Source organism: Staurois parvus, unplaced genomic scaffold (genome assembly GCF_062004578.1).
Source record: "Staurois parvus isolate SC_StPar_1 unplaced genomic scaffold, SC_StPar_1.0 ptg000021l, whole genome shotgun sequence".
Taxonomy (NCBI): domain Eukaryota; kingdom Metazoa; phylum Chordata; class Amphibia; order Anura; family Ranidae; genus Staurois; species Staurois parvus.
In genome coordinates this window covers 12,701,452-12,726,980 of record NW_028317817.1, presented here as the reverse complement: position 1 = coordinate 12,726,980, position 25,529 = coordinate 12,701,452, and the positions used below count along the sequence as shown (strand labels likewise).

The 25,529-nt window shown below is 43.1% G+C and overlaps 1 protein-coding gene across 1 annotated transcript in view; it reads left to right on the top strand.

Moving 5' to 3' along the window:
* Nucleotides 1–3,649: 3,649 nt before the first annotated feature.
* The window catches only part of NR1D2 (nuclear receptor subfamily 1 group D member 2), a 46,915-nt gene continuing 25,035 nt past the window's right edge, over nt 3,650–25,529 (top strand). Inside the window, exons 1-2 of the mRNA XM_089690962.1 lie at nt 3,650–3,993; nt 25,130–25,438. Coding sequence (XP_089547088.1) covers nt 3,978–3,993; nt 25,130–25,438 — 325 coding nt within the window. The 5' untranslated portion in view covers nt 3,650–3,977. The remainder of the gene's footprint in view (nt 3,994–25,129; nt 25,439–25,529) is intronic.

Genomic DNA, 25,529 nt, shown 5'->3' with positions numbered 1-25,529 from the left:
GCCAGCTTTTTGTTGCCTGTCCCAACTTTTCTGGATGTTTTTCTGGCAACAATTTCAAAATTACCTTATTTTTTTAATGGTACATTTTCTCAGTTAAGGCTAGGTTCACATATGTGCGGGTGGTGCCGCTGCTGATCCGCACAAAAATCTGTGCGGCCGCAGAGGAATGCGGACCCGCAGGCGGGTGCCATTAATTCTAATGGTACACCGCTCGCACTGGAAATCGCAACCATACTGGGGACTGAGATTCCTGTGCAGGCTGCATTGTCAGAACTGCAGGGACTTTTACCCTGCGTGTCCCAGGGCACAGGAGTCCATTCAAATGAATGGGCTCTCGTGCCTATGCAAAACGTGGACCGCAGAACGCGGATATGTGAACCAGGGGTTAAAGTGGTTGCAAAGCCCGTATGTTTTTTTTTACCTTTATGCAGTGAAAAAATCTTCTGTGTGCTGCTCAACCCACATCCCCCTTATACTCACTTGAGCCCAATCCCGTGATGTGCACGGGAGCCTCAGCTGTCCTGGGTCTCTCTCTCCTCATTGGTTGAGACACAGGAGTGGGAGCCATTGGCTCCCACTGCTGTAAGTCAGCCAGTTAGCCAATGAGGAGAGAGTAGGGGGTGGGCTGAGCTGCCACTCTATGTGTCTTATGGATGCATAAAACAGGGCTCAGGAGCAAGCATGCACCAGTACCCTCATAGAAAGCAGCTATTAGGAGCACTGGTCAAGAGGAGGCACCAGAAGCGCCAGTGGGGGACACGAGAAATAAAGGATTGGGGCTACTCTATGCAAAACCATTGCACAGAGAAGGTAAGTATAAAACATTTGTTATTTTAAAAAAAGAAATTAACTTTTTGAATCACTGCGGTGTGGTATTTCAGCGTGACAAATCACACGGCAATCATGGCAAACCACGTTGTGCAAAGCTTGTTGCCCAAAAAAGGAGCAGGAACTTCATCTGGGCGACAAGCTTTGCGCAATGTGGTTTGCCGCAATTTATCAGGTGATAGTCTCAGCATTTAGGTGGCATTAAAAATGAATGGCACCCAAACTCGGGTGGTGCTTTTGCCACTATTGCAGTGAGATTTGGAATTGCAGGCAGAATTGTGGCGATTCTGACCATGATCCAAAATCACCAGATGTGAAGGGGGCCTCAACATTTGATATGTTTTATATTGTGAACAAAATCTGGGTTTATGAGATTTGAAAATGATTGCATTCTGTTTTTATGTAGATTTTACACAGAGTCCCAAATTTTTGTTGTAATTGAGGTTGTATGTGTGGCCTTTTGGTGATGTCAAGTACCACCCTTGAAGCCCCCCCCCCCCATATCAAGAAAGTTGACTGTCACTCTGCTAAGTAGTTGCAATAATATGTATCTGTGCAGAACCTGGATGATTAATGGGACTGTTCCAAATTTACTGGTATGTAATATCTAGCTCTATCCAGGCTTCATGCTAGCATGTTGAGCTTTAGTTGCTTTGATTGGAACTGTACCAGTGGTTTACTATTACTTTCTTTTATGCTCTGTAGGTAGATCTGCTGGCTATCTATATGACCTTTGATGTTCCAGTTATTACTATATAAATAGACCCAGTAACATCAAGGCAGTTGTGGACTGAGCAGATTGTCCTTTACATCCTGTTACCTAAGTGATTCCAGCAATTTAGATCTATTTCTGTCAGCATTTGTTGATGGTTGTTTGCCATATATACTCCAGTGAGTAAGATAGGTGATGTGCTTTTTGACAAACTCATTTTGATTTTGTGGGATTTATATTTGTTATAATTTAAGGTTTAGAAGATTTTGAGACTTGGTTTACATCTTTCCCATTAATGATCCCATTTTTCATATCTCCCTGCATCTTGGACAGATGTGACTGAATTTTGGACTGCTTCATGTTGGTTTTGTAAGTTTTTTGTTATGTAGTGTTTTTTTCTGTCTCTTCTGATCTTTTCCCTCCTGCTTCCTTCTATTGGGGTCAGGGTATATAGACTATATTGCCAAACGTATTGGTCGGCCTGCCTTTACACGCACATGAACTTTAATGGTATCCCAGTCGTAGTCCATAGGACTCAGGGGCGGACTGACCATTTGGAAACTCGAGCACTGCCCGAGGTTAGTAGGGGGCCCCATGTGATGCCCCTGGTACTTTTTTCATAGGCTTTTTTGAGTTTGGCAAGGACACAGGGGCCCCATGATCCCCTATTGCCCAGGGGCCCCATGAGTTGTCAGTCCGCCCTGATAGGACTCATTATTGAGTTGGCCCACCCTTTGCAGCTATAACAGCTTCAACTCTTCTGGGAAGGCTGTCCACAAGGTTTAGGATTGTGTCTATGGGAATGTTTGACCATTCTTCCAGAAGTGCATTTGTGAGGTCAGGCACTGATGTCGGACAAGAAGGCCTGGCTCGCAGTCTCTGCTCTAATTCATCCTAAAGGTGTTCTATGGGGTTGAGGTCAGGACTCTGCAGGCCAGTCAAGTTCCTCCACCCATGTCTTTATGGACCTTGCTTTGTGCACTGGTGTGCAGTCATGTTGGAACAAACGTTGGGACACAAAGTTGGGAGCATGAATTTGTCCAAAATGTCTTGGTATGTTGACGCCTTAAGAGTTCCCTTCACTGGAACTAAGGGGCCAAGCCCAACCCCTGAACAACAACCCCACACCATAATCCCCCCTCCACCAAACTTTACACTTGGCACAATGCAGTCAGGCAAGTACAATTCTGGCAACCGCCAAACCCAGACACATCCATCAGATTGCCAGAGAAGCGTGATTCATCACTCCAGATGAATCCGTGCTTTACACCACGGCATCCGACGCTTTGCATTGCACTTGGTGAGGAAAGGCTTGAATGCAGCTACTCGGCCATGGAAGCCCATTCCATGAAGCTCTCTACGCACTGCTGTTGTGCTAATCTGAAGGCCACATGAAGTTTGGAGGTCTTTAGTTATTGACTCTGCAAACAGCTGATGACTTCTGTAGACTTCAGCATGTGCTGACCCCGCTCTGTCATTTTACATGGCCTACCACTTTGTGGCTGAGTAGCTGTTGTTCCCAGTTGCTTCCACTTTGTTATAATCCCACTAACAGTTGACTGTGGGATATTTAGTAGCCAGGACATGTCACAGATGGACTTATTGCACAGTTGACAACCTATCACAGTACCATGCTTGCATTCTCCGGGATGGTGTGTTCATAAGGAGATTTGTATTTTTGCAATACAATATTATATGGGAATCTTAATATTTGAGAGATTTTGGGTTGCTATATGAATATACTGGAGTTCCACCTTCAGAAAACCTTTTTTCCTAGTTTTGTGTTTTTGTAGTGGGTTGCCCCCTCCCCCCATATAATCTATTGACACCCCACCACTGCTGTCAGCCCCACCTTTACACTTCTAATATGTTGCAGTGATATGTACAGTTTTACAAACACAGATCGTAGACACACCGTTCAGCTCTTAGCAATAGCTTCACCTTCTGTCATGTTGGAGTAATAGATCACCATGGATCAGTAGAAGTGGTCTCAGTTCAGAGAAGCCCCCCTGTATGACAGCAGGGATGGTGATGCTGATCTGTGATGGATGTGCTGTGTGATGTGATGACAGTCCCTGGTAGCCCCGCCCACCCCAGGGGGGGTGGAGTCCCAGGCAGAGGCCAGACATGCTGTGTAATGGGCAATTCATGTCAGGCAAGGAGATCCTCCCCCTGGAGAAGGAGGCTGTGACACCGAGCTGAGCAAAAATAGGATCCACAGCACTATCAGGAGAGAGCAGGACGGAGGGGACGGATCCCAGGACACTACTGGCTCCATCCATCCCTGGACACGGAGGGCGGACACAGCACCCCATCATGGATGTACAGGAGATGAGTAGCTGAGGACAGGCGGGAGAGAAGGAGGAAGCCGGGGACAGGAGCCCCCCACCTGGACCATCATCCCCCAGACTGACCACAGCTCAGCCCACACACCAACATGGAGAGCAGCGCAGGTGAGTGTTCCTCGGTGCTGGTGTCATAGTGCTCGGTGTATTGGGAAGGAGGGGGGCGGTAAGCTGCTCATGCACCTGCTGGTAGTTGTAGTCCGCCAGCCCCGTATATTATGTCCGGGTTCAGGGTGACCCGCTCACGTGTCTTTCCCTAAGTGGGTTATAGGAAGGCGGGGCAGGCCGCATGTACCTTACACTGGTATCCTGTCATCCCGCACTCTCACATGGATCGGACGCCCTAGCCATGTGCGGCCTCTGTTTACGTTCTGCCCAGCACATTTTCTCATTGGCTGCAAGGCGCTGTGACGTAGGATTACATAATGAAGCAGGGCGCCAGAGTGGCTCTCCACGTGAGGCTGCAGGAGGGGAAAGCAGTTTGGTGACCTACTTTCTGCTACACGTGTTCTTCCAGACTCGGATCTCTGCAGCCAATCGGCGGCCTTGAAGGCGCGCCTTGTTTTCTGCTTTTACAAGAAGGGAGCTCGAGTTTGCTGATTGGTGGAGAGTTGAAGCGAGTGACGCTGGGGGCTCGCACATGTGTCCGGAGCCGAGGGGACATGAGTCACGCCTTGTGACTGAGGGGGCGCCACTGAGCGATGTTGTATTCATGGGATCCGACCGGGAGATTAACAAAATGGGCCGCACGTTGTGTGTGGTCAGAGAGGGTGACAGCTGAGAGATGGTCACCCTCACTGCAACATGACTGATAATGGGACACAAAAGAGACCCTGGGCACATCAGACATGGAGGGAGCGCAACTACTCTGAGATTATATACATATATATGTGTGTGTGAGACCCTGTATACTCTATAAGCAGAGCTCCTCTATTCTAAATACAATGGTAATGGTGCTCTCCTCCATTTGTCAGCATACGCTAATAATCAAAAGCTTCAGAGCTCTTCTATTTATCTGTATACACTGAAGGAGAGCTCTTCCATTCATCTATATGCTCTAATGGAGTGATCATCTGTCTATATAAAAGATCTCCTCTATACATTTGTATACTTTATAGGAGAGCTCTTCTATTCATCTGTATGCACTAATGGGGAGCTCTTCTCTTTGTTCCTATGCTTTAATGAAGTTCTCTCCATCTTTGTACACTAATAATCAAAATATTATCTACCCATCTGTATACCTTATAGAGAGCTCCTCTATTCATCTGTATACCTTATAGGAGAGCTCCTCTATTCATCTGTATACCTTATAGGAGAGCTCCTCTATTCATCTGTATACCTTATAGGAGAGCTCCTCTATTCATCTGTATACCTTATAGAGAGCTCCTCTATTCATCTATATACACTATAGGAGAGCTCCTCTATTCATCTGTATACTGTATAGGAGAGCTCTTCTATTCATCTGTATGCACTAATGGTGAGCTCTTCTCTTTGTCCCTATGCTTTAATGAAGAGCTCCTCTCCATCTTTATACACTAATAATCAAAATATTATCTACCCATCTGTATACTTTATAGTAGAGCTCCTCTATTCAGCTATATACACTATAGGAGAGCTCCTCTATTCATCTGTATACCTTTATAGGAGAGCTCTTCTATTCATCTGTATACCTTATAGGAAAGCTCCTCTATTCATCTGTATACCTTATAGGAAAGCTCCTCTATTCATCTGTATACACTATAGGAGAGCTCCTCTATTCATCTGTATACACTATAGGAGAGCTCCTCTATTCATCTGTATACCTTATAGGAGAGCTCCTCTATTTATCTGTATACACTATAGGAGAGCTCCTCTATTCATCTATACACACTATAGGAGAGCTCTTCTATTCATCTATACACACTATAGGAGAGCTCTTCTATTCATCTATACACACTATAGGAGAGCTCCTCTATTCATCTATATACACTATAGGAGAGCTCCTCTATTCATCTATATACACTATAGGAGAGCTCCTCTATTCATCTATATACACTATAGGAGAGCTCCTCTATTCATCTATATACACTATAGGAGAGCTCCTCTATTCATCTATATACACTATAGGAGAGATCTTCAATTCATCTATATACACTATAGGAGAGCTCTTCTATTCATCTATATACACTATAGGAGAGCTCTTCTATTCATCTATATACACTATAGGAGAGCTCTTCTATTCATCTATATACACTATAGGAGAGCTCTTCTATTCATCTATATACACTATAGGAGAGCTCTTCTATTCATCTATATACACTATAGGAGAGCTCCTCTATTCATCTATATACACTATAGGAGAGCTCCTCTATTCATCTATATACACTATAGGAGAGCTCCTCTATTCATCTATATACACTATAGGAGAGCTCCTCTATTCATCTATATACACTATAGGAGAGATCTTCAATTCATCTATATACACTATAGGAGAGCTCTTCTATTCATCTATATACACTATAGGAGAGCTCTTCTATTCATCTATATACACTATAGGAGAGCTCTTCTATTCATCTATATACACTATAGGAGAGCTCTTCTATTCATCTATATACACTATAGGAGAGCTCTTCTATTCATCTATATACACTATAGGAGAGCTCTTCTATTCATCTATATACACTATAGGAGAGCTCTTCTATTCATCTATATACACTATAGGAGAGCTCTTCTATTCATCTATATACACTATAGGAGAGCTCTTCTATTCATCTATATACACTATAGGAGAGCTCTTCTATTCATCTATATACACTATAGGAGAGCTCTTCTATTCATCTATACACACTATAGGAGAGCTCTTCTATTCATCTATACACACTATAGGAGAGATCTTCTATTCATCTATACACACTATAGGAGAGCTCTTCTATTCATCTATATACTTTATAGATGAGCTCCTCTATTCATCTATATACACTATGGGAGAGCTCCTTTATTCATCTATATACTTTATAGGAGCGCCCTTCTATTCATCTATATACTGTATAGGAGAGCTCCTCTATTCAGCTATATGCTTTATAGGAGAGCGCCTCTATACATCTGTGTACACTGTAGGAGAGCTCCTCTATTCATCTGTACACTTTTATAATAAAACTCTTCTATTCATCTATATACATTCTAGGAAAGCTCCTCTATTCATCTATATACATTCTAGGAGAGTGCCTCTAGTCATCTGTATACTTTAAAGGAAATCTCTTTATCTGTATACTTTGATAGGAGAGCTCCTCTCATCATCTGTATACATTATAGAAAAACTCCTCTCCATCTATATACTATATAGGAGAGCTCCTGTACCAATGAAGAGCTCCTCTATGTGTTTTATAGGAGAGCTTTTTCTCTTCACCTGTATACTTTAATGAAGATCTGCTGTATTTGCTTATTTGTCCGCATGCTCTAAGGCTCCATTCACACTTGGCATTTATGGAACATGGACAAAGGACACAGAAAATGCATGTTTTGCCATGCATTTTGGAAAAGCTCTGCAAACACACTAAAACGTGCTAAAAAATGCTTCAGGCTATGCTTCAAAAAAGTCTGTGGAGCTTCTGTGGGGTGTTTGTAGCGCATAGGGCAAGATGAGCAAAAATGCTCGAAAACAAAGAAGAAAAAAAATGTGATAGCATGAGTTCCTGCTACGCTCAGGTGTGAACCCAGCCTAATGGAGAGACCTTTCATTCATCTGTATATATTAAAGCGGTATTAAAGCCAAAACCAAAAATATATTGCAGCTTACCAGTCTTTAGTTGTTTGGGGGGAGGTGAATGTTAGAGGGACTATCAGATTTAGATACACTAACAAATTTAAGCCAAACTCCAGCTATCCCTTTATAATCCGTTATAAGCAAACATTTTTGTTTTCCTTTTGGAATAAAGATTTTACATAAAAGCTGATCGTTGTAAGCACCGCTGTCAGTGTTAAATGGTTTGTCTCATCCCTGTATCTAAGAATTGCTAAGCTGCAATGCAATAAATGTTTGCTTTTTGGTTTAATACCACCTTAAGGGTCTCGCTGTACACGTTACAATCTTTGTACAGTTAACTTTAGATTTATCCGAACCATGTACTACAAGAACCTATCTAAATTATCCAATCAGACATTATACTACAAAGTTGTTGGTTAATCTAAAGGAGATTGGACAATCAGATTGTAACATGTATGGTGAGTTTAAAGCTTTTTCAAAAGGGTATAAACAATGTTTTTTTTTTTGTTTTTTTTTATATAATGTTTCCTCAGATAAAAAAAACATTGTCTTTGGTGTTGCTAGAGCTTAGCTGTGACACATACATGCATACTCAAGTTGTTTATGTATTAGATGATCTGTTTTGGGAAAATGTTGGCTTCATTCACACTTGGCCGCTCTGAAAATGTGGAGAGAATTGCATGTTTGCAATATTTCTACGCTTCAAAACGCACATCACCAAATGCACCTGGCTCAATGTCAAAGTTTGGCACATGAGCTTTTCTGGTGCATTTGTCACGCACAGGGCAGCCTATTCAAGTGAATTGGGTGCCCTATGCGCGACGTGCGGGGGAAAATACACAACGCGATTGAATATGCTCATTTCCGTTTTGAGAAGTGTGAATGGGGCCTTAGCCATAATAAAGGATTGTGTACAGAATTTGTGCTTTTAATTTTGCCATTTCTGGCCATATAAAGCTTCAGTTAATAATGATTTCCTTTATGAGGTTTTGTAAGTGATTAGTGTGAACAGGCCCTAACAGTAACCCAGGTCAAGCCCTAATCTAGCTGTTTTATCTTTATCATTTATTTTCAACATACTTTTTTTTACTCTTTTAGAGAACATCCACAAAGCTACAATTGTATGTTTTTTTTCCCACTCACAGACCACTGCTCAGAAATCATACAGGACTTTTTTTTCAGACAAGACTGAATCCACATTGCCAGTGCACCGGACATATGTGAACAGGCACCATAGAAAGCAATGTTTTTTTCTTGTCATGTGGTTTGGATGTGGTTCAAACCATATCCAATCCTTATATATGTGAACCTGCATTTAGGCTGCATTTACAGCAGTGATTTAGGCCGCTGCAAATTGTAGCAGGAGGAATCTTCTGATTACCGCTGTGGCTTTGAGCAGCTAGGTGCGACTACCAGCCTCATTCACTATAATGTTAGGTTGCCAGCAGATGCGGGTATTTTTCCGTACAGTCTGCAATTACTTGTGGTGAAACAGGAATGTCGGTTTACTCCTCTTCTTGCAGTGCCCGCCAGCGCTGTAGGCTCCTCCCCTTCTTTGGGTACTTCATGTAGCAAGCCTGGGTGGCAAGCAGGCAGCGTGGGCATGTGTGCTTCTTTGGGGGTAACACATTGATTTGTGTGTGTCCATAGACACACACAGCACCAGTAAGCCACACCCCCGCTCTCTCCTCACAGGAGTTTGCCTGCAGTAGGAGCCTATGGCTTCAATGCTTTCAGTTTCACCTGTAAAAGCAGGAAGTCGGTCGATTATCTTACTGTGTATTCCTGCCATTAAACTCATGTTTTTAATATTGCGCTGTTTATCTCCTCTTCCCCTCTCTGCCTGTCTCCAGCACCGCACCCGGGGACTAGCAGGGAGGAAAGAGACCTTGCAGTGTAATGAGCACTGATTGGGTGCTCCTCAGGAAAGGAAAGTGTCCGGCTCATCCTTTATCCCTTTCACTGCCAGAGATGTTTTTGCGGGTTTTTTTTGCACAAGTTTAAAAAATCATTTTAGGCCTGAAGATTACATAATACCCCCAAACATGATATATTTTCTGAAAGCAGAGACCCTAGAGAATAAAATGGTGGAAGTTCCAATTGTTTGTCACGTGATATTACTGCAACATTTCAGTAAAAAATACAAGTAAGTTAATTTTAGGGTGCAAATAAAGCAATACATTACCCTATTTTTTTGTAAAATATAAAAGATGAGGTTGCAGCGAGTAAATAGATATCCAACGTGCCAAACCTTAAATTTGCGTGCACTCCTACCCCATATTTTCTGTAGGTGAATCTTTTAAAATCACTTGAAGGGCATCAGTATAGTCTACGGAGGTCTCATTCTAGAATTATTGCTCTCGTTCTGGCATGCGCGGTGATATGTAACCTGTGTATCGCAATTAATGTTTCCATGCGTAGGCTCCCCAGCATGTGCTTTTACATTTGTATATGTGGGGAGGGCCTCACATTTTTTTACATTTTTTTTTTGGGGGGGGGGGATGTTTTGTGCTTGGGTGTAACTGATCTACAAAAATTTTTTTTTTTTTACCTAATGATTTTTTCATCACATTGAGGATGATTTTTGGTTACAGGTTGTCTTTATTGAGATATCCAGGGTCTAAAAGACCCTGGATGCCTCCCCTGAAAGTAATGCAGTGTACATCGCACTGCATTACATTCTTTCCCGGCCTCGATGGCCAGGAAAACTTTCAACGGGGGAACTGGAAGTGACTACATAATGTCACTTCCAGGTAATGACATGAAGGGGAGGAGAGCGGATGTGTCCGCCTCCTCCCTCCTTTGTAGCCAATGGCAGTGAGCTGGTCCAGGGCTTACAGATAATCAAGTGGGGCCCGGGAGACAGTGGGCGGGGCGAGGTTCACATGTGGGGGCTTACACTGTGTGTGGAAGCAATTGCGGCAGCTCTACCACCCGAATGCTACACCCTGACAGGTGAGCCCTGCTGCTTGCCCGCAGCAGGGTTAAAGGTTAAAAAAAAAAAAAAAAAAAAACTACCTGCCCGGCGCCTGGAAGTAGGTCCTTAAAGTTGCATGCAGCAAAATAATAACCTTAGATTTGTTTTTTCCATTGTCATTATCCATGAGCTTTTTAATGTCCTGGGCATCGGGCAATATAAATTCAGCATCCCTGCGTCTGCAACTTTTCTCTCCCCTCACTTCCTTTTCTCACTGGCTTAGCCATTGGCTCTCACTGCTATCAATCAAAGCCAATGAGAAGGGAGAGGAGGGCAGGGCCAAGTTCTGTTGTGTATGTCTATAGACATACACAGCAAGGCTCGGGAGCGAGTGCCCCCATAGAAAGAGGCTTTCTATGGGGGCACTAGGTGGAGGGGAAAAACCAGGAGTGCTGGCGGGGCACCTGAGAAGAGGAGGTCCAGGACCTCTATGCAATGGAAGTTTAAACCTGTTTATTAAAAAAAAAAAAACAAGCATTTAGAAGATGAATGTTTGGACTTTAGTACTACTTCAGGTTCTACTTTAAATATACATCTGAAAACAAACCATTTTGATAATTTAGAGCACAGAATAGGGAAGAAAGTCAGAGGAAACCTCAGCTAAGTGAGGGGAATTCCCTCTTCGACAATTTTCACAAAAACAGGTTTTGGAATTGCCATTACTTCCGGTTCTGGTAACTATAGCCAAATAGAGAGGGTGACACCCCCCAGTAGGAAACAGATATCAGAAAATACCTGCCAGGGGTTCTAAGCACCCTCACTCTATCCTAGATTACCTTTACTGTCAAGCTGCAGTCAAAACTTTTTCATAGTTTTGGGTAGAGGAGGGACGAGTCAGAACCTCTGCCACCTTTTTAAATGTCATCCCTGCTCCTTTGAGGAGATTTCTTTGTCTGGTGTCGAATACCTGAACAGGGTTCTCATTCCCCCTTACTTCCTGTTCTGTCTGACACCAGTCATCTTGACAGGAAGTCAAAGGAGGTGAACAGTGTCAGGCTCAGTCACACGGCAGTTCCTGGTCATACACCACATAGATCAGCGGATTTCTGGTGCAGCCAGACTTTTACGTTCAGCTTTGTCTGCTCACCCAGTACAGATTAGTGACGTCCTTACAGACTCCAAAGCTGTCCACGTGTAATTGCACAAGCTTCAGTTACCTGCAGTTAGGGACAGATGAGAAGTCCTGGATTCAGGCTGTCCCCAGTCACATTTAATTGCTTCTTGAGCGATTACATGTGCGCATCCATGGACAGTGTCAGCCTGTCATTGATTTGTACTGGCCTCATAGCTGAACTTAACTGCCTAGCAACCTCTGCCTCAGAATTACACTGATCTGGGCACTGTACAGCCATGGATGGCCATATGAACATAAGTGTCCCCACTGGGGAGATTTCCTCTTATTTCCTGTTCTAGTGCCCACCGAACAGGAAGTGAGAAGACGTTCCCAAACGGATATGTAGACAGCAATGACCTATTCTTATCCCTCCTCACTCCATTCACAGCTAAAAGGCATAGTCCACAATTTGGACCGTGTCTCATTTTGCTGCCATCTTTAAGATGTAAAATAAAACATGGTCGCATTCCCCAACCCCCCCATTCTTAAACCACCCCCTCCTATTTATTTGAATTGTGGGGTACATCTCCCTGCTGATTTCTTGTAATTTAACATGGCTCCCCTCACTTAGCTATGCAATCTATTCCGAAGGATCTGTGAATAAGTAAGATACAAGTTCCATCTGCCATGGCAGCAGAGGAACTCTGATTGTGCCAGCTTCCTGCAGCCCCATAACAGAAGGTTTGTACCTCCGTATGGACCTGGGGCTGGGATGTAAACAATGCAAGGGCCCGTGCACTGCAGTGCTCTGCAGCCTTCAATTCAAACATTTCATATACACACTTTTATTTTATGAATGTGGGTGCAAGTGGACTCTCGATTACAAAATAAAGGTTCCAGACATGTGCGGTGTCATACATGTAATAACTTTTAATGTAATCTGCTTTCCTCAAAGGATAAGTTCACCTTGAAGAACATTTTTACGTTCCACCTGTTTTTAGGGTGGAACATGAAACGTTCTCAATGCTGCAGCCGTGCCCGCCGCCACCCCACCTCCCTGTAACAGTAGTTCAGGGAGAAGTTCCCTCTACAATCTGTCACTTTTTTAAAACAAGTGCAGCAGTGCGGGACTCCGCCCACACAGCCGCGCCATTCATTCACAGTGTTTTCCTAAGCTGTAGAACTACCATGGTGCTGCAGAGCGCCATGACAGTTCATTAATTTTGTCAGTATATCTGCTTGCCTGTACATCTCATACGTGCAAGTAGATAAGCTGACAAGTCTGCAGGAGATCTGCATGGCACCAGCGATCTGATTGCTGGTAAAATGCTTTATATGCTCCTGCAACCAAAAATAATAAATGAACATTTTTTTTTTTACCTGCAAAAGACGGTCAATTATTATTTTTGTTCTAAAGGTGAACTTATCCTTTTAAGGCTTGGTTCACACTAGCTCGACTCCAGAGTTGTGCGACTTTCAGTGCAACTTTAGAGTCTAGTTTTGATACGTCTTTTATGTGGCTTTTTACACTCTGTGGCATTGAAGTTGTATCACAGTCGGACCTGTGAAGCTCTGGTGAACTCCATGCCCAAGTGGGTTAAGGCAGTGCTGCAAAATAATGGTGGCCACACAAAATATTGACACTTTGGGCCCAATTTGGACATTTTCACTTAGGGGTGTACTCACTTTTGTTGCCACTATTATTATTATTATACAGGATTTATATAGCGCCTACAGTTTGCTCAGCGCTTTACAATATAACGGGAGACAATACAGCAACAATACAGTTCAATACAAGAGGGTTAGGAGGGCCCTGCTCCTTGGAGCTTACAATCTAAGAGATTATGTGAGAGTCTAAGTGAATGGCTGTGTGTTGAGTTATTTTGAGGGGGCAGCACATTTACACTGTAAGGCTCCAAGTACACTGCAGCTGATAAACTCATGTTTAGGAGCTTTTTTGCTTTTTTTTTTTTTTTTTTTTTTTTTTTTTGTTTTTTTCAGCAGCCCCTGAACTCTTCCTAATGTTTTCCTATGTGTCCATGTACACTGTGTCGTTTACAGGCAGTTGAGTTTACAGTCGTTTTTTTTTTTTTTAATGCGCCAAACTTGCATTCAGGAGTAGATTTTATCAGTGTTTCAAACACTTGTAAACGTGGCTAACTGCGTTTATAAGCGTTTACATTTGGAACATTTTTTTTAACTCTTCCATTTCCAGATGCTGTCCAGAGCCTTTTTTCATCATGAAAAATGCATGCAAAGTGTTTTGCCAGTACTCAGATGGGCCTGGTACTACATACTTTGAGGTTTTGCATGAAAGAAAATATGTTAGACACTGCTGCAATAATTTCTGCACAGAAATGAGCTGGAACACATCCAAACACCACAAAAAAAGAAAAAAAAAAAAAGACAGCTAATCTCAACAAATACTGCTCTCTCTTTCTCTCACAATGTCTGAAATAGTTTTTTACTATTTTTCAGTGCATTCTGGGCATTTTGGAAGGTCTCCTGAGGTTCTTTAATAAACGCAAACGCGGCTAAACAAATGTGTTTTAACCTACGTTTTCCAGCAGTCAGTTTCCATCGTTCAGAAGTGTTCCGTGTACATGGAGCCTTATACAAGCTGTACACTCACTACTTTACATTGTAGCAAAGTGTCATTTCTTCAGTGTTGTCGCATGAAAAGATATAATAAATTATTTACAAAAATGTGAGTGGTGTACTCGCGTCTAAGAGATACTGTGCAGGAAAATTTTCTAAAGTCATGCCAACTTGTGTAGTATCAGTTAAGACGGCTGTCATAGGGAAGCATTGAATTTCACATGTCATCCGATTTTGGGTCTCACAAGTTGGATCGTATGTTGCAGCAGTGTGAACTGAGCCTAAAATGTGTAATGGATACAAGAAAATCCGAGGGACTGCTGCAAGTGTGTATTGCAAAATGTAATAAACTGTTAAAGAGAATCTAATGTCTGGCCTTAGTTTGATATAATGTTGCAGGTCCCTAGTGAGGATTACACTTTCCATTATCGGCAGGAATTCAGTTTTTCAGCTGATCCTGAGTTGTCATCTGCATTTTCTGTGTATTCCTATTAATAATCCGCTACAGGGCAAGTATTACACGATTTGCCTGCCCTCTAGTGGATTCTCTGTGCTTTTTGAGTGACAACCACAAAGATCAAACTAGACATGAACTCACTGGGGGACATTTATTAAAGAAAGACTGGATTCTCTGTTTCTGATTTTTTTTTTTTTTCTTTTATTCTAATTGATCATTAAAAACAAAAAAAGTCCTCCCTTGTAGGGTTCATGTGCCCTTACTGCAAGGGTTACTGCTCATTTCTGTCCAGGGGAGAGAAAAAACACTTTTAGTTACCTGATCCTCCACTCCCCTGGCAAATCACATTCTTCTGCACTCCAGCAGTGGGCTGTTGTTCCTTGGCATCCTCACATCCAGTGAGGAACTATGAGCTCTTCTTCAGTCTTAGAGTAGAACCTTTTGTTTTTTTTTTTTAATTTGTATAGAGTAAGGGAGGATCATAGCTCCTGTCGATTTACTTGTCATCTGTGTCCCATTGGGGAGATTTATTTCACTTCCTGTCCCATAGCCAAAACAGGAAGTGTCAGGAAATCCCAAATAAAGGTAACCCCCAGGTCAGCAGGACTAGTGTCCTCATTGGAAGATTTTCCCTCTATTACGTTTCTGGGGATTTTTTTTTTTTTTTTTTTACTTTAACCAGAAATACTGCTACAGGGCAGCAGAGCTGTGCAAAATCACGTGTGTGTGTGTGTGTGTGTGTGTGTGTGTGTGTGTGTGTGATTTTGGTTTTCCGATTTTGTCCCAGCTGGTGATTCCCCTCCGCCACCCAGCAATTGCCGAGTATCACTGACGGGGGAGAGGTCTGTATGCAAACAATACAGATCTCTCCCCTGTCAGCTCTGGCACACTGCTTTGTATTGCTCTGCATAGCAGATCAACAAAAGTCACCCAAAAGGGGAAGTTCCGCTTTAAGGCCTCCTCCCCATCTCCTGTTTGTGAAATGGAGCATTTGGGGAGGAGTGGGGGAGCAGGTACCCAATTTTGACAAGTACCTGCTCCCACTTCTGCTCTGACCGCCTAGGACTATTTGTCCCTCATTGTACTTGATGTAACTGCCAGACACAGCATTGCATCAAAAAGTGACTTTGAGGGATTGGCCTCACAGTTGGAGGAGGTTGCTTTGTGATGGTAATTTTTTTTTTTTTTTTTTTTAATGCGTATAAATTATTTGGATTACTTGTCAGCTCCACAGTTGATCTAAACCTTTGGGACATTTTTATATAGTGTTGAATGATTTGTTCGCCAAACAGTTGCTACTTATTGGCAGTCAAATGCTCATCTTTCCTCGTATTTGTAAAGCGCATTGGCGGAATCGGATTGCATTCTCTGTACATCTAGATTTCTCATTCTTCAGTGGGCAATCTAGGTCCTGGTATAATGTATTTTGTTGTTATGGACTGCATTTGGAGAGAGAGTAATTGGGGAAACAATGCAGTAAACATGTGGTATTGATTACGATGAGCTTGGCTGTTTTGTCTTGTTACACCACATGTTGTTCGAGATGCTCAGCGTGGAGCAAACACGTGTTTCAGCTGCTTTTGATCTCCCTTGAAAGAGACACAAGGACATTCTTAACTAAACATGTGTTTTTAGCATGGAGAGGCAGTGTGACTGCTTCTAAGGAATTATGTAACATCCAATCTGACCTAAGGAGTCATCAGAACCTGTGTGCTGAAATACCAAACAGCTCCTGACAATAGATGAACATTTCTGGGGCTTATATCCTTGCTTTATCTGCCCCTCGAGTTCCAGGAATAGCTTTGATGGGTACATATTGTGTTCAAGATTTTTTTTATAGTTTTATAGTTCTTTTTTCATTGAATAATGGAGTAAACTGAAGTGTTTTTAAGGTCATTATTAGTACTAGCAGGTAACATTCTAACAGGGGCGGACTGACCATTTGGAAACTCGGGCACTGCCCGAGGGCCCGGGGTCAGTAGGGGGCCCCATGAGATGCCCCTGGTACCTTTTTCATAGGCTTTTTTGAGTTTGGGCAAGGACACAGGGGCCCCATGATCCCCTATTGCCCAGGGGCCCCTGCATTCTAACATATATTGGCAGTCTTGAGCAGGGCTTTTTTCAGGGGGAACTTGGGGGAATGCAGTTCCGGCACCTACATTACTGAATAAATGTAATGGCAAGGAGTGCTGGGGTGCGCTGGAGGGTCTATTGATGAAAACTGATGGGAATCTATTGCTGCTGATCTATTTTTGCAGGAGGGGTCTATCATCACAGGCTATCCCCGCTTCAGTCTATCCTGAATTCTGCGGCCAGACTCATCCACCTTATTAACCGCTCTGTTTCCGCCACCCCCCTCTGCCAATCCCTCTACTGGCTTCCAATTGCTCAACGCATAAAATTCAAATTACTAACATTGACGTACAAAGCTGTCCATAACACTGCCCCAAAGTACATCACCGACCTGATATCCATATACCACCCTATAGCTGACAGCAGTGATCATTGTATTTTGCCAGTGAGGAAACCTCCCCACGCTGTTGTTGATGGGAAAATTGAGCAATTTTCTTTCCTTCAACCTGTAGCAGAAAGAGAAAGGGAAAAAATCATAATTTCTGGCCTGCCTTATGCATCAGGGCTAAACCTTACGGTTGCATGTGACCGTAACTGGTTGTTTTGGTAACTTATTACGTTGGCAGAAGGACCTTCTATAAATGGAAATGGCAATATATGCTTAGTGTAAAGCAGAGTATACACTAGTAGAATGTCAAATGAAAATTCATACGAAAATTCTTAGTACATTCGTTAAAAGTAGCTCAAGATTTTGTTTGCTTTTAACATTTTTGGAATGAATGAACCTTACCAAATGAAAACCTTATACACTGTACTTTCAAGACAAATTTTCCATCCTGCACCTTTAAATTTTCCTATTACTGAGGTAGAAAGTGGATGTTGGTTTGACCCCACTAATAATTAGAAAAACAAACAAATGTTCTTACAAAGAAAAATGAACAAATTCTACTGTGATATGGTCTGCTTAAACCCATATGTTATGCATGGTGGGAGGCTCATGAGCAATTTTGGAAGCTTTGTGTTTGCCTTTTATAGTGTTCATAAGTACTTATAGTTGGCTGAATTATACAGGTATGCCTTAAACCCTTCCCACCGGCTCGGAGGCGGGCATTTCGGTAATGTGACCACCGTGATTGGTTGTCACAGCGCTCACATGATTAGAAAGCTCCCCATTGGAAGTAGAGATCAGGAGCTTTCCGTTACCCGCCGATAACTGTGCCAGGAGTGCACAGGGCACGTGCTCTCGACACAGCATTGTTTACATTTTGGTACATACATATGCAACCTCTCGGCCTTAAGGCCCACCCGCCGAAAGGCTGCGTATATGCATACGGCCGGTGGGAAGAGGTTAAGATTATAGTGAGTCAGGGAAGGCATGCTAGTCTCTGTCCACACCAACCCTTGACAACTTAAAAAAAAATCCAGAAATACAATTACTCTAAGTGGAGCCCTCAAGTAAAATTATAATCAATTGTCAAACTCTGACACATTTTTTTGGGTTATTCTACCAGGTCACATTGCCTTCAAGCTTAAACAATTCCAGACAACAAGTCAAAGCAATCAGTGAGCTATTCAGAAAACACACTTCCTGTCCTGGGGTGACAACGCTCACTCAGATGTATTTTATCTATAGAGAAGCAGCATTGTCTTCTAGAGCAGCCTTTCTCAATCTTTTTTTTTTTTCCCAGATGAATCTGCAAAAAAGGTTCAGGTCTTGGGAACCTTTTACTAAATGTATTTATTGGGGCCAGTGGCAAAAATGCCTCTTACATTGGTGCTCAGAAGGAAGAATACAAGCTTGACAGTAGTTGTCAGAATGCCACCCAAACAGATGGCTAAAAAGAGAATTACCGTTTTACTGCTGTGTAGGCAGAAGCAGTCTCTTATCTCCACTGCAGGTGGCGCTCAACCCCAGTGTCACTGCAGAGGGAGAGGAAGTCAAGAGGTACATATTTCATTATGGTTTCCTGGGTCCTTAGAGAAGCGATCTGGTTGGACGCTGCCTCCCCATGTTACTCTGGTGGCCTCCTTGGGTCGTGCAGAGTCTATTTAGGATCCTGACCCCTGGCTTGGAGCACATTTTTGAGAGTGGAAAGGTTAGAGACAGGTCACTTGTCTGTCTGGGAAAAGTGAATAGCAGTAGGGAAAGGTTCCAGATAAGTAGGGACATGCTATCCTTCCTAGGAATCCTCCATTGGGCTCAGACTGGCCAGGCTGCATTCCACCCTTGGAGATCGACACTGTCGGTGCACCAGAACCTTCTCCACTCTACATTTTTGGCAAAGAACTGTGAGTGTTCCTAGCCGGAAACCCTCCAGCTGTGCTGTTTGTATCTTTGAGCCGCTCCTTCAATACAAGTTTGTTAATTGCAACCAGACTCGGTGTATTCAGTGTGGCTACACCATGCTGCACCCACCTGTAGCTGGCTTTGCCAAGTGGTGTTGGTCCTGGAATGTCGATTTGACCCAACTAATGATTAGAAAATTGAATGAACATACTTAAAACAAAAATTATAAAACACAAAAATTTGTTTGTGTATGGCCAGCATAAGATATAGCAGGAATAGGTAGGTTGTATGAAGTTAAGTACCTATGCCAAGTGAGTCTGTCATGCATAATATTATATCACAGTCCTGCCTGCAAATCTGAAAAACTATGTTTTAGGTCTTTTTTTTTTTTCTTTGGTTAAAAATGTTGATCTTTGAGTCTGATATATACCAGATTCAACATCCTAATAGTATATACATCTTGTCTGTCTTTTATTCTCAGAGTGGATTAGATATTTTGTTCCCTAACCATAAATGTCAGGGCTCGACAATCCCAGACACCAGGTCACCATGGTGACTAGAAATTGTGTTCTGGCACCTAGGCTTTTGTCAGTGACAGGTGCCTCAGCTGCCATTACAGGGCAGGCTTCAGGCCGGGTCTTGGCCAGGAAGGTGGAGGCAGTCCAGAGTTTGTAGGCCCTCTGGACACAGAGCACTGCTTGGCATCATCATTATGGGGAATGCTATTAAAGGTGGCAGGGATGAAGATGACAGAACCGGGGATGGAGCAGGAAGAGAGCAATGGGACAGCCGCTGACACTGCGGGAGGAGTGAGCGGCCAGCAGAGTGCAGTCCAGCTAGGGATCTCTGGCGGCCCATGGAGAAGAGGAGTTGGATGGATCCATCCACCTGACACAGCTTGCCTTGGTCCCCCAATCAGCTGGCCTTTTGGAAAGCAGGTGTCCATTGGTGGCAGAGGAAAGCGAAGGAGAGCGGAGCTGCCGTCCATGCCATCTGGACAATTGGAGCCAGGGGACTGAGGGATGGGGGAGAGCTCATTGCCGCAACCGCCATCCCTCCTCTGCAAAGGTGTGCTCTTTGTCTGCTGCAGAGAGAAGTACCTGAGCTCTAATGTCTAGGGAGTATTGGGGGATGTGATGTTGGGAAAGATTCCATCTACAGCGTTAATGTGGCTGCCGATGTGAAGGAGCTCATCTCCCAGGTAAGATCTGATGGGGGGGTTCAACTCAATACCTGATTCATACCATCTGGGGGGTGAGGAGATGAGTGGCAGGTGCTGGCACCATTTCTGCCTTTTCTTCTGTGCCAAGGGGGCAGTTCCACCTGCTCCTTCCCCTAGCCATGCCTGCACACCTGAGATCTCTCCGCTCCTTCTCCTTCTCTCTGCCATGGCATGGATCGTATTATGGTGTTCAGGGCTAGACTAGCTCACTGGAGTTAGAGGAGCAGGATTGCGGTATGACAGGGGCCCCCAGAGCCCTGCCATCTGCAGAGGATCCTGTGCTGAGCAGGTTTGATCTCCAACATTTATATAATACAGCTATTGTGTTCTGAAAGGGGGGCACACCGGTCAGCGCTCACAGCCATTTGCTGAAAGTGCTGGTTGGATGCTGTTTTTGGAAGACCTTTTTCTGTTATGCCCCTTCAACAGAAGCTGGCCGTTTAGCCGGCTTCTGGCTACTTAAGAGAAGGGGTGTTGTCATTGAAAATAAAGCTTTGTTAGTTAAAAAAAAAACATGGCTCTTAACTTTTTTAGCTGGCTCCTAGATTCAAAGCAAATGGGTCAAGTCTTGATATAACTGGTTATTAATATTTACCACTACATATAGATATTCAAGAATAAACTACCTTACATTCTGTATTAAATTATACAGCAAACATTTTTTTTTTAGGTTTTTATCCAATTAATCAAAACAATATTCGTCCAAGTAATCAATGATAAAAAATTATGAAACCCTACTCTGTTCCTTTGAATGGCTGAGCCATGATGATGTCACTCCCATGCATGTACACGGGAGTCATGTGAAGGGACGTCACTGGCTGCATTCAGTGTGAATATCTCCTGAACACCGCACCTTAAGAGATATTTACTGTGCCTACAGGTAAGCCTTATTATAGGCTTGCCTGTATGTATAGCTTCAAAAGTGAAGTTTACTTCCGCTTTAAATACTTTTACTTATGGTAAACTGTAACAGAAAATCCCACACAGTAAAGCAACAGTTGCATTCCATACAACTTTGCTTGACAGAATTTAATAACAAATAGGCAGTATAACACAGTATATGGAGTAAAAATAGCAGGTTATTATTCATTCTACTTACACATAGCAATGTATGCCCTGGCCTAGGTGAAATATTGGAGGTGAACTCCTTCAGAGCCCTTATTCTACATACCTTTATCACATTTACTGAGTACGTGACACGTGTCTGATCATTCTACAAAGTCACACAGCCTGAGAGGAAAGACTCTAGCAGGATTTTACACAAAGGTATTCAACTCTGTTAAAAAAAGGGGTTTGGGTTTATACTTGTAAAAAAAAAAGGTTTGTGCAGCAAATATCCTAGATAAAAATAAGACTCAAAATTCCAAAACTGTAGAAATAGGAAGAGATAGCCCGACCACCGCACACCTCACTCGGCCCGAGTGGTTAGCAGGTAAAAGCCTGCGCTTGATTCATCCAACACATGTTGAGGGCATAGTTTGGATGAATCGAGGTGAGGCTGCTTTTACCTGCTAACCACTTGGGCTGGGCAAGGTGTGTGGCAGTCGGGCTATCTCTTCCTGTTTCTACAGTGTTCTTTGGGTCTTGACAAGCCTGGCATCTAATTAATCGGACCTTGTTAGCCTGAGCAGGGGCCATTAAGTATTTATCGTGGGTCACACTCAAAATTCCAAAGTCCACAAATAATCTGTCAACCACATGTCACAAATAAAAAGTTCACATCTTATTAAATACAACATAATAAAAACCTATACACAGTCATCACATCAGGACATACATTAAATACACTTAGACAACCACCATCATTATTTGGTACTTTGATATAGATACACCAGTCCCAGTTTGTTGGCATAAATGGGTCTACGCATTTCAGAGCAAGTGGTTGTGACAGGAGTCACTTTGGGTGGGGGGCCATGGAACACAACTGACTTTGGAGAGGTGGGGAGACCCCTGTCTTGGCTCCCCATATCCCTCTTATGTGTAAATCACCCTGTGCCTGTTAGGGGTACAGGGTGATCTGTCCTAACATTGTGTGGGCTTTCTCTCAGACTGTTGATTGTTTGTTACGTGGCTGCATCCCACTGTTCTATTGTTTGTCTGGCTTGGGAGCAAACTATTATGGGATGTATGTGTTTGTGTATTAGCTTCGTGGGGGGGGGGGGGAGGAAGGACTCCAGCAGCTGTCCCTCCTGATGGGACTGTCTGCTGGTGTGAAGTTTGAATACCTGTGTGTCTCTTGTTACTAAATGTAGATTGCCCCGCCCTGTGTCATTATGCAGGGAGGGGGGATTGTCCCCTGAGTGTATATATCTTGTATCTGTGTTCAAGTAAAGTAGTTTTCTATGGTCAGCTGTTGTGTCTGTTGCAAGTGTTCGGACGGGGAAGCGGTATTGTAACGGAAGTGTTCAAGCGCAGTCTGGGTTGGTTCTGTTACAGAGGTCTGTTCCTCAGAACTCCCAATTAATCTCTATGTGTTGGATGTAGCTTATATGTTCTATCTAGTGCTTAATGCAGTTCTGTAGCATATAATACATGTCCAGTTAAGATGTAATATTAGCAAAACTAACAAAGTCTTAGGCCCTGTTCACACTTTCGTGTTTTAGTGTGTGGGCCAAAATGCAAAACAGCAAATGTGCCACAGGCACACGTTACTCAATGAGGCTGTTCACATCTATGTGTTGTGTTGCCTTTAAAAAATAAATGGGGCATGTTTTGTTTTTTTTTGGGCATTTTCAAGTGTTGTGAGCCCTATTAAAGTTTATTAAAATGTAAGAATAGTGCTCTTTAATGATTTTTTCATGCATTTTCAGCCCCTAGATCCTTTTTAAAGTACACCGACAATTATGTCACTGCAGGAAATCAATCCTCATAACCAAAAATGCATGACAGTCGTTTGGATTTACTAAAGGCAAATAGACTTATAGACTGTAAAGAGTACACAATCAGGTGTAAAAGCCATGTACTGTTGACTGGCTCACTACCTCTGTTGGAAGTTTATTCCAAGCATCAACTACTCCTGGAGTAAAATAATACTTTTTAAGATTAGTTTTGAACTTTCCTCCAGTTAGTTTGAGGTCATGTCCCCATGTTCTTGAACTCACCGTCATATTGAAAATACTTCCCCCCTGAACCTCATTCACCCCCTTGATGTATTTAAAGGTTTCCATCATGTCTCCTCCATGTTTCCCTTCTTTTATTCAGACTGTATTAAGTTCCTGAAGTCTCTCCTGATGTTTTATCCTCCAGACCTTTCAGCATTTTTTTACCCACCTCTGGACTCGTTCTATCTTATGAATATCTTTTTGTAAGTGAGGTCTCCAGAACTGGACACCGTATTCTAAATGAGGTCTCACCTAAGATCTATATAGGGGAATCAGGACCTCCTTCCTCCTGCTGGTGACCCCTCTAGTGATGCATCCTAGAATTCTATTCACTTTCTCCACTGCCTGGTCACACTGTTTGCTCATTTTACAATCATCTGGAATAAGTACCCCCAAATCCTTTTCCTCTTTAGTGCTGCCCAACACTGTACCCCCAATGTTGTACTCTCTCAAGGGATTCTTTTTCCCTAGGTGCATTATTTTACATTTAGAAACATTGAACTGAAGTTTCCACTTCTTTGCAGCTATGCCAAATCATGTTTCGTGTTACCGACCCCTCCAGAGAGATCAACCTGATTTACACACCTTTTGTGTCATCAGCAAAAAGACATAACTTGCCCAAAAAACCTTTTTGGTTAGATCAATTACATATAGATTAAATAGAACATAACCTAGTACAGAGCCTTGTGGTACACCACTAGTGACTAGTCTGTTGCGAGTGAACCCTATTTACAAGCACACTCTGGTATCTATCCTTTAGCCAACTACATATCCAATGAACCACCTGGGGGTTAAAGTGATATTAAAGTCTTCTGTTTTGTTTTTTTTTTTTTGTTTTTTGTCTTTATAAATCACAAGCATGTTATACGTACCTGCTCTGTGCAGTGATTTTGCACAGAGCTGCCCTGATCCTCCTCTTCTCTGGTTCCCTGTCCATGCTCTTGGCCCCCTGTCCATGCTCTTGGCCCCCCTGTCCATGCTCTTGGTCCCTCCCACCTAGGGAGTGCCCAGAACAAGCACCTTGCTCTGGGGTGACCCAAACAGGCGTGCTCCGGAGCCACAGCTCTATGTGTCCATTCACACACTCAGTTGCATCTCAGCCCTGCCCCCTCCCTCTCCTGATTGACTCACTGGCTGTGATGGCCTCAGCCAATCAGGAGTGAGAGTCCCCAGAGATCCGAGGCTCTCGCAGACATCGCTGGATCGAGAAAGGTCTCAGGTAAGTGTTTGGGGGGCTTGTGGGGGTGGCTGCTGCACGCAGAAGGTTTTTTACCTTCATGCATAGAATGTATGAAGATAAAAATACCTTGAACCTTTACAACCACTTTAAATCCTAGCTTGCACAACGTTAGTATTCATTATTTGGAACTGTATCAAATGCAAAGCTCTCAGTTTAGGAACATTAGTTACTGCTTATTTTCAACGTTTTTATTGATCATCCTAGTATGAAGCAAGCACAATTCCTGCTGCCTGTCAATATCTGCTTATCCATGATCAGATATTGAAGAGGCAGTGCGGTGGATACACTCATAAGATGTTTATTCTTTGCAGTGTTTGCAGCTATTATTCAGGTAATTCTTTAGACATCTTTCTGACCCAGTCAGTTGGAGATCCAAAGTCCAGATCGATCAAAACTCTTTATAAGCATGTGGGTTTTACTTGTCTAAACTGTGCAATATCTTTGATAATGTAACTGCTTCAATCATTAATTGGTTTTACATTTTTTGGTGTAGGTGGTGTCATTGCATACATCAGCTCCTCCAGCTCAGCCTCTAGCCCTTCCTCCTGCCACAGCGAGAGTTCCAATAGCAGTTTCCAGTCTTCGTCCTCTCTGCCATCTTCCCCCAGCAGCTCTGCCTCTGAGGGGAGTAGCAGTGGCAGCAGTGGCAATAGGAACACCAAAAGAAGTGACCTTTCCAGTGGAAACCTCCTCTCCAACCTGGAGGAATCTCAGAGGAACCAACAGGTGGACACACTGTGCATAAAGACCACCTACACAAGTGCAGCAATCCTGACCAAAGGCCATGGAGGCCTCACCTCAAGTGAGTAATGAGTATCCTGAAATTAAACGTTTGCAGTTAGTAAACCTGATGATGGATGGCATTTAACTTGAACTTCAAGAAGTATTAAATA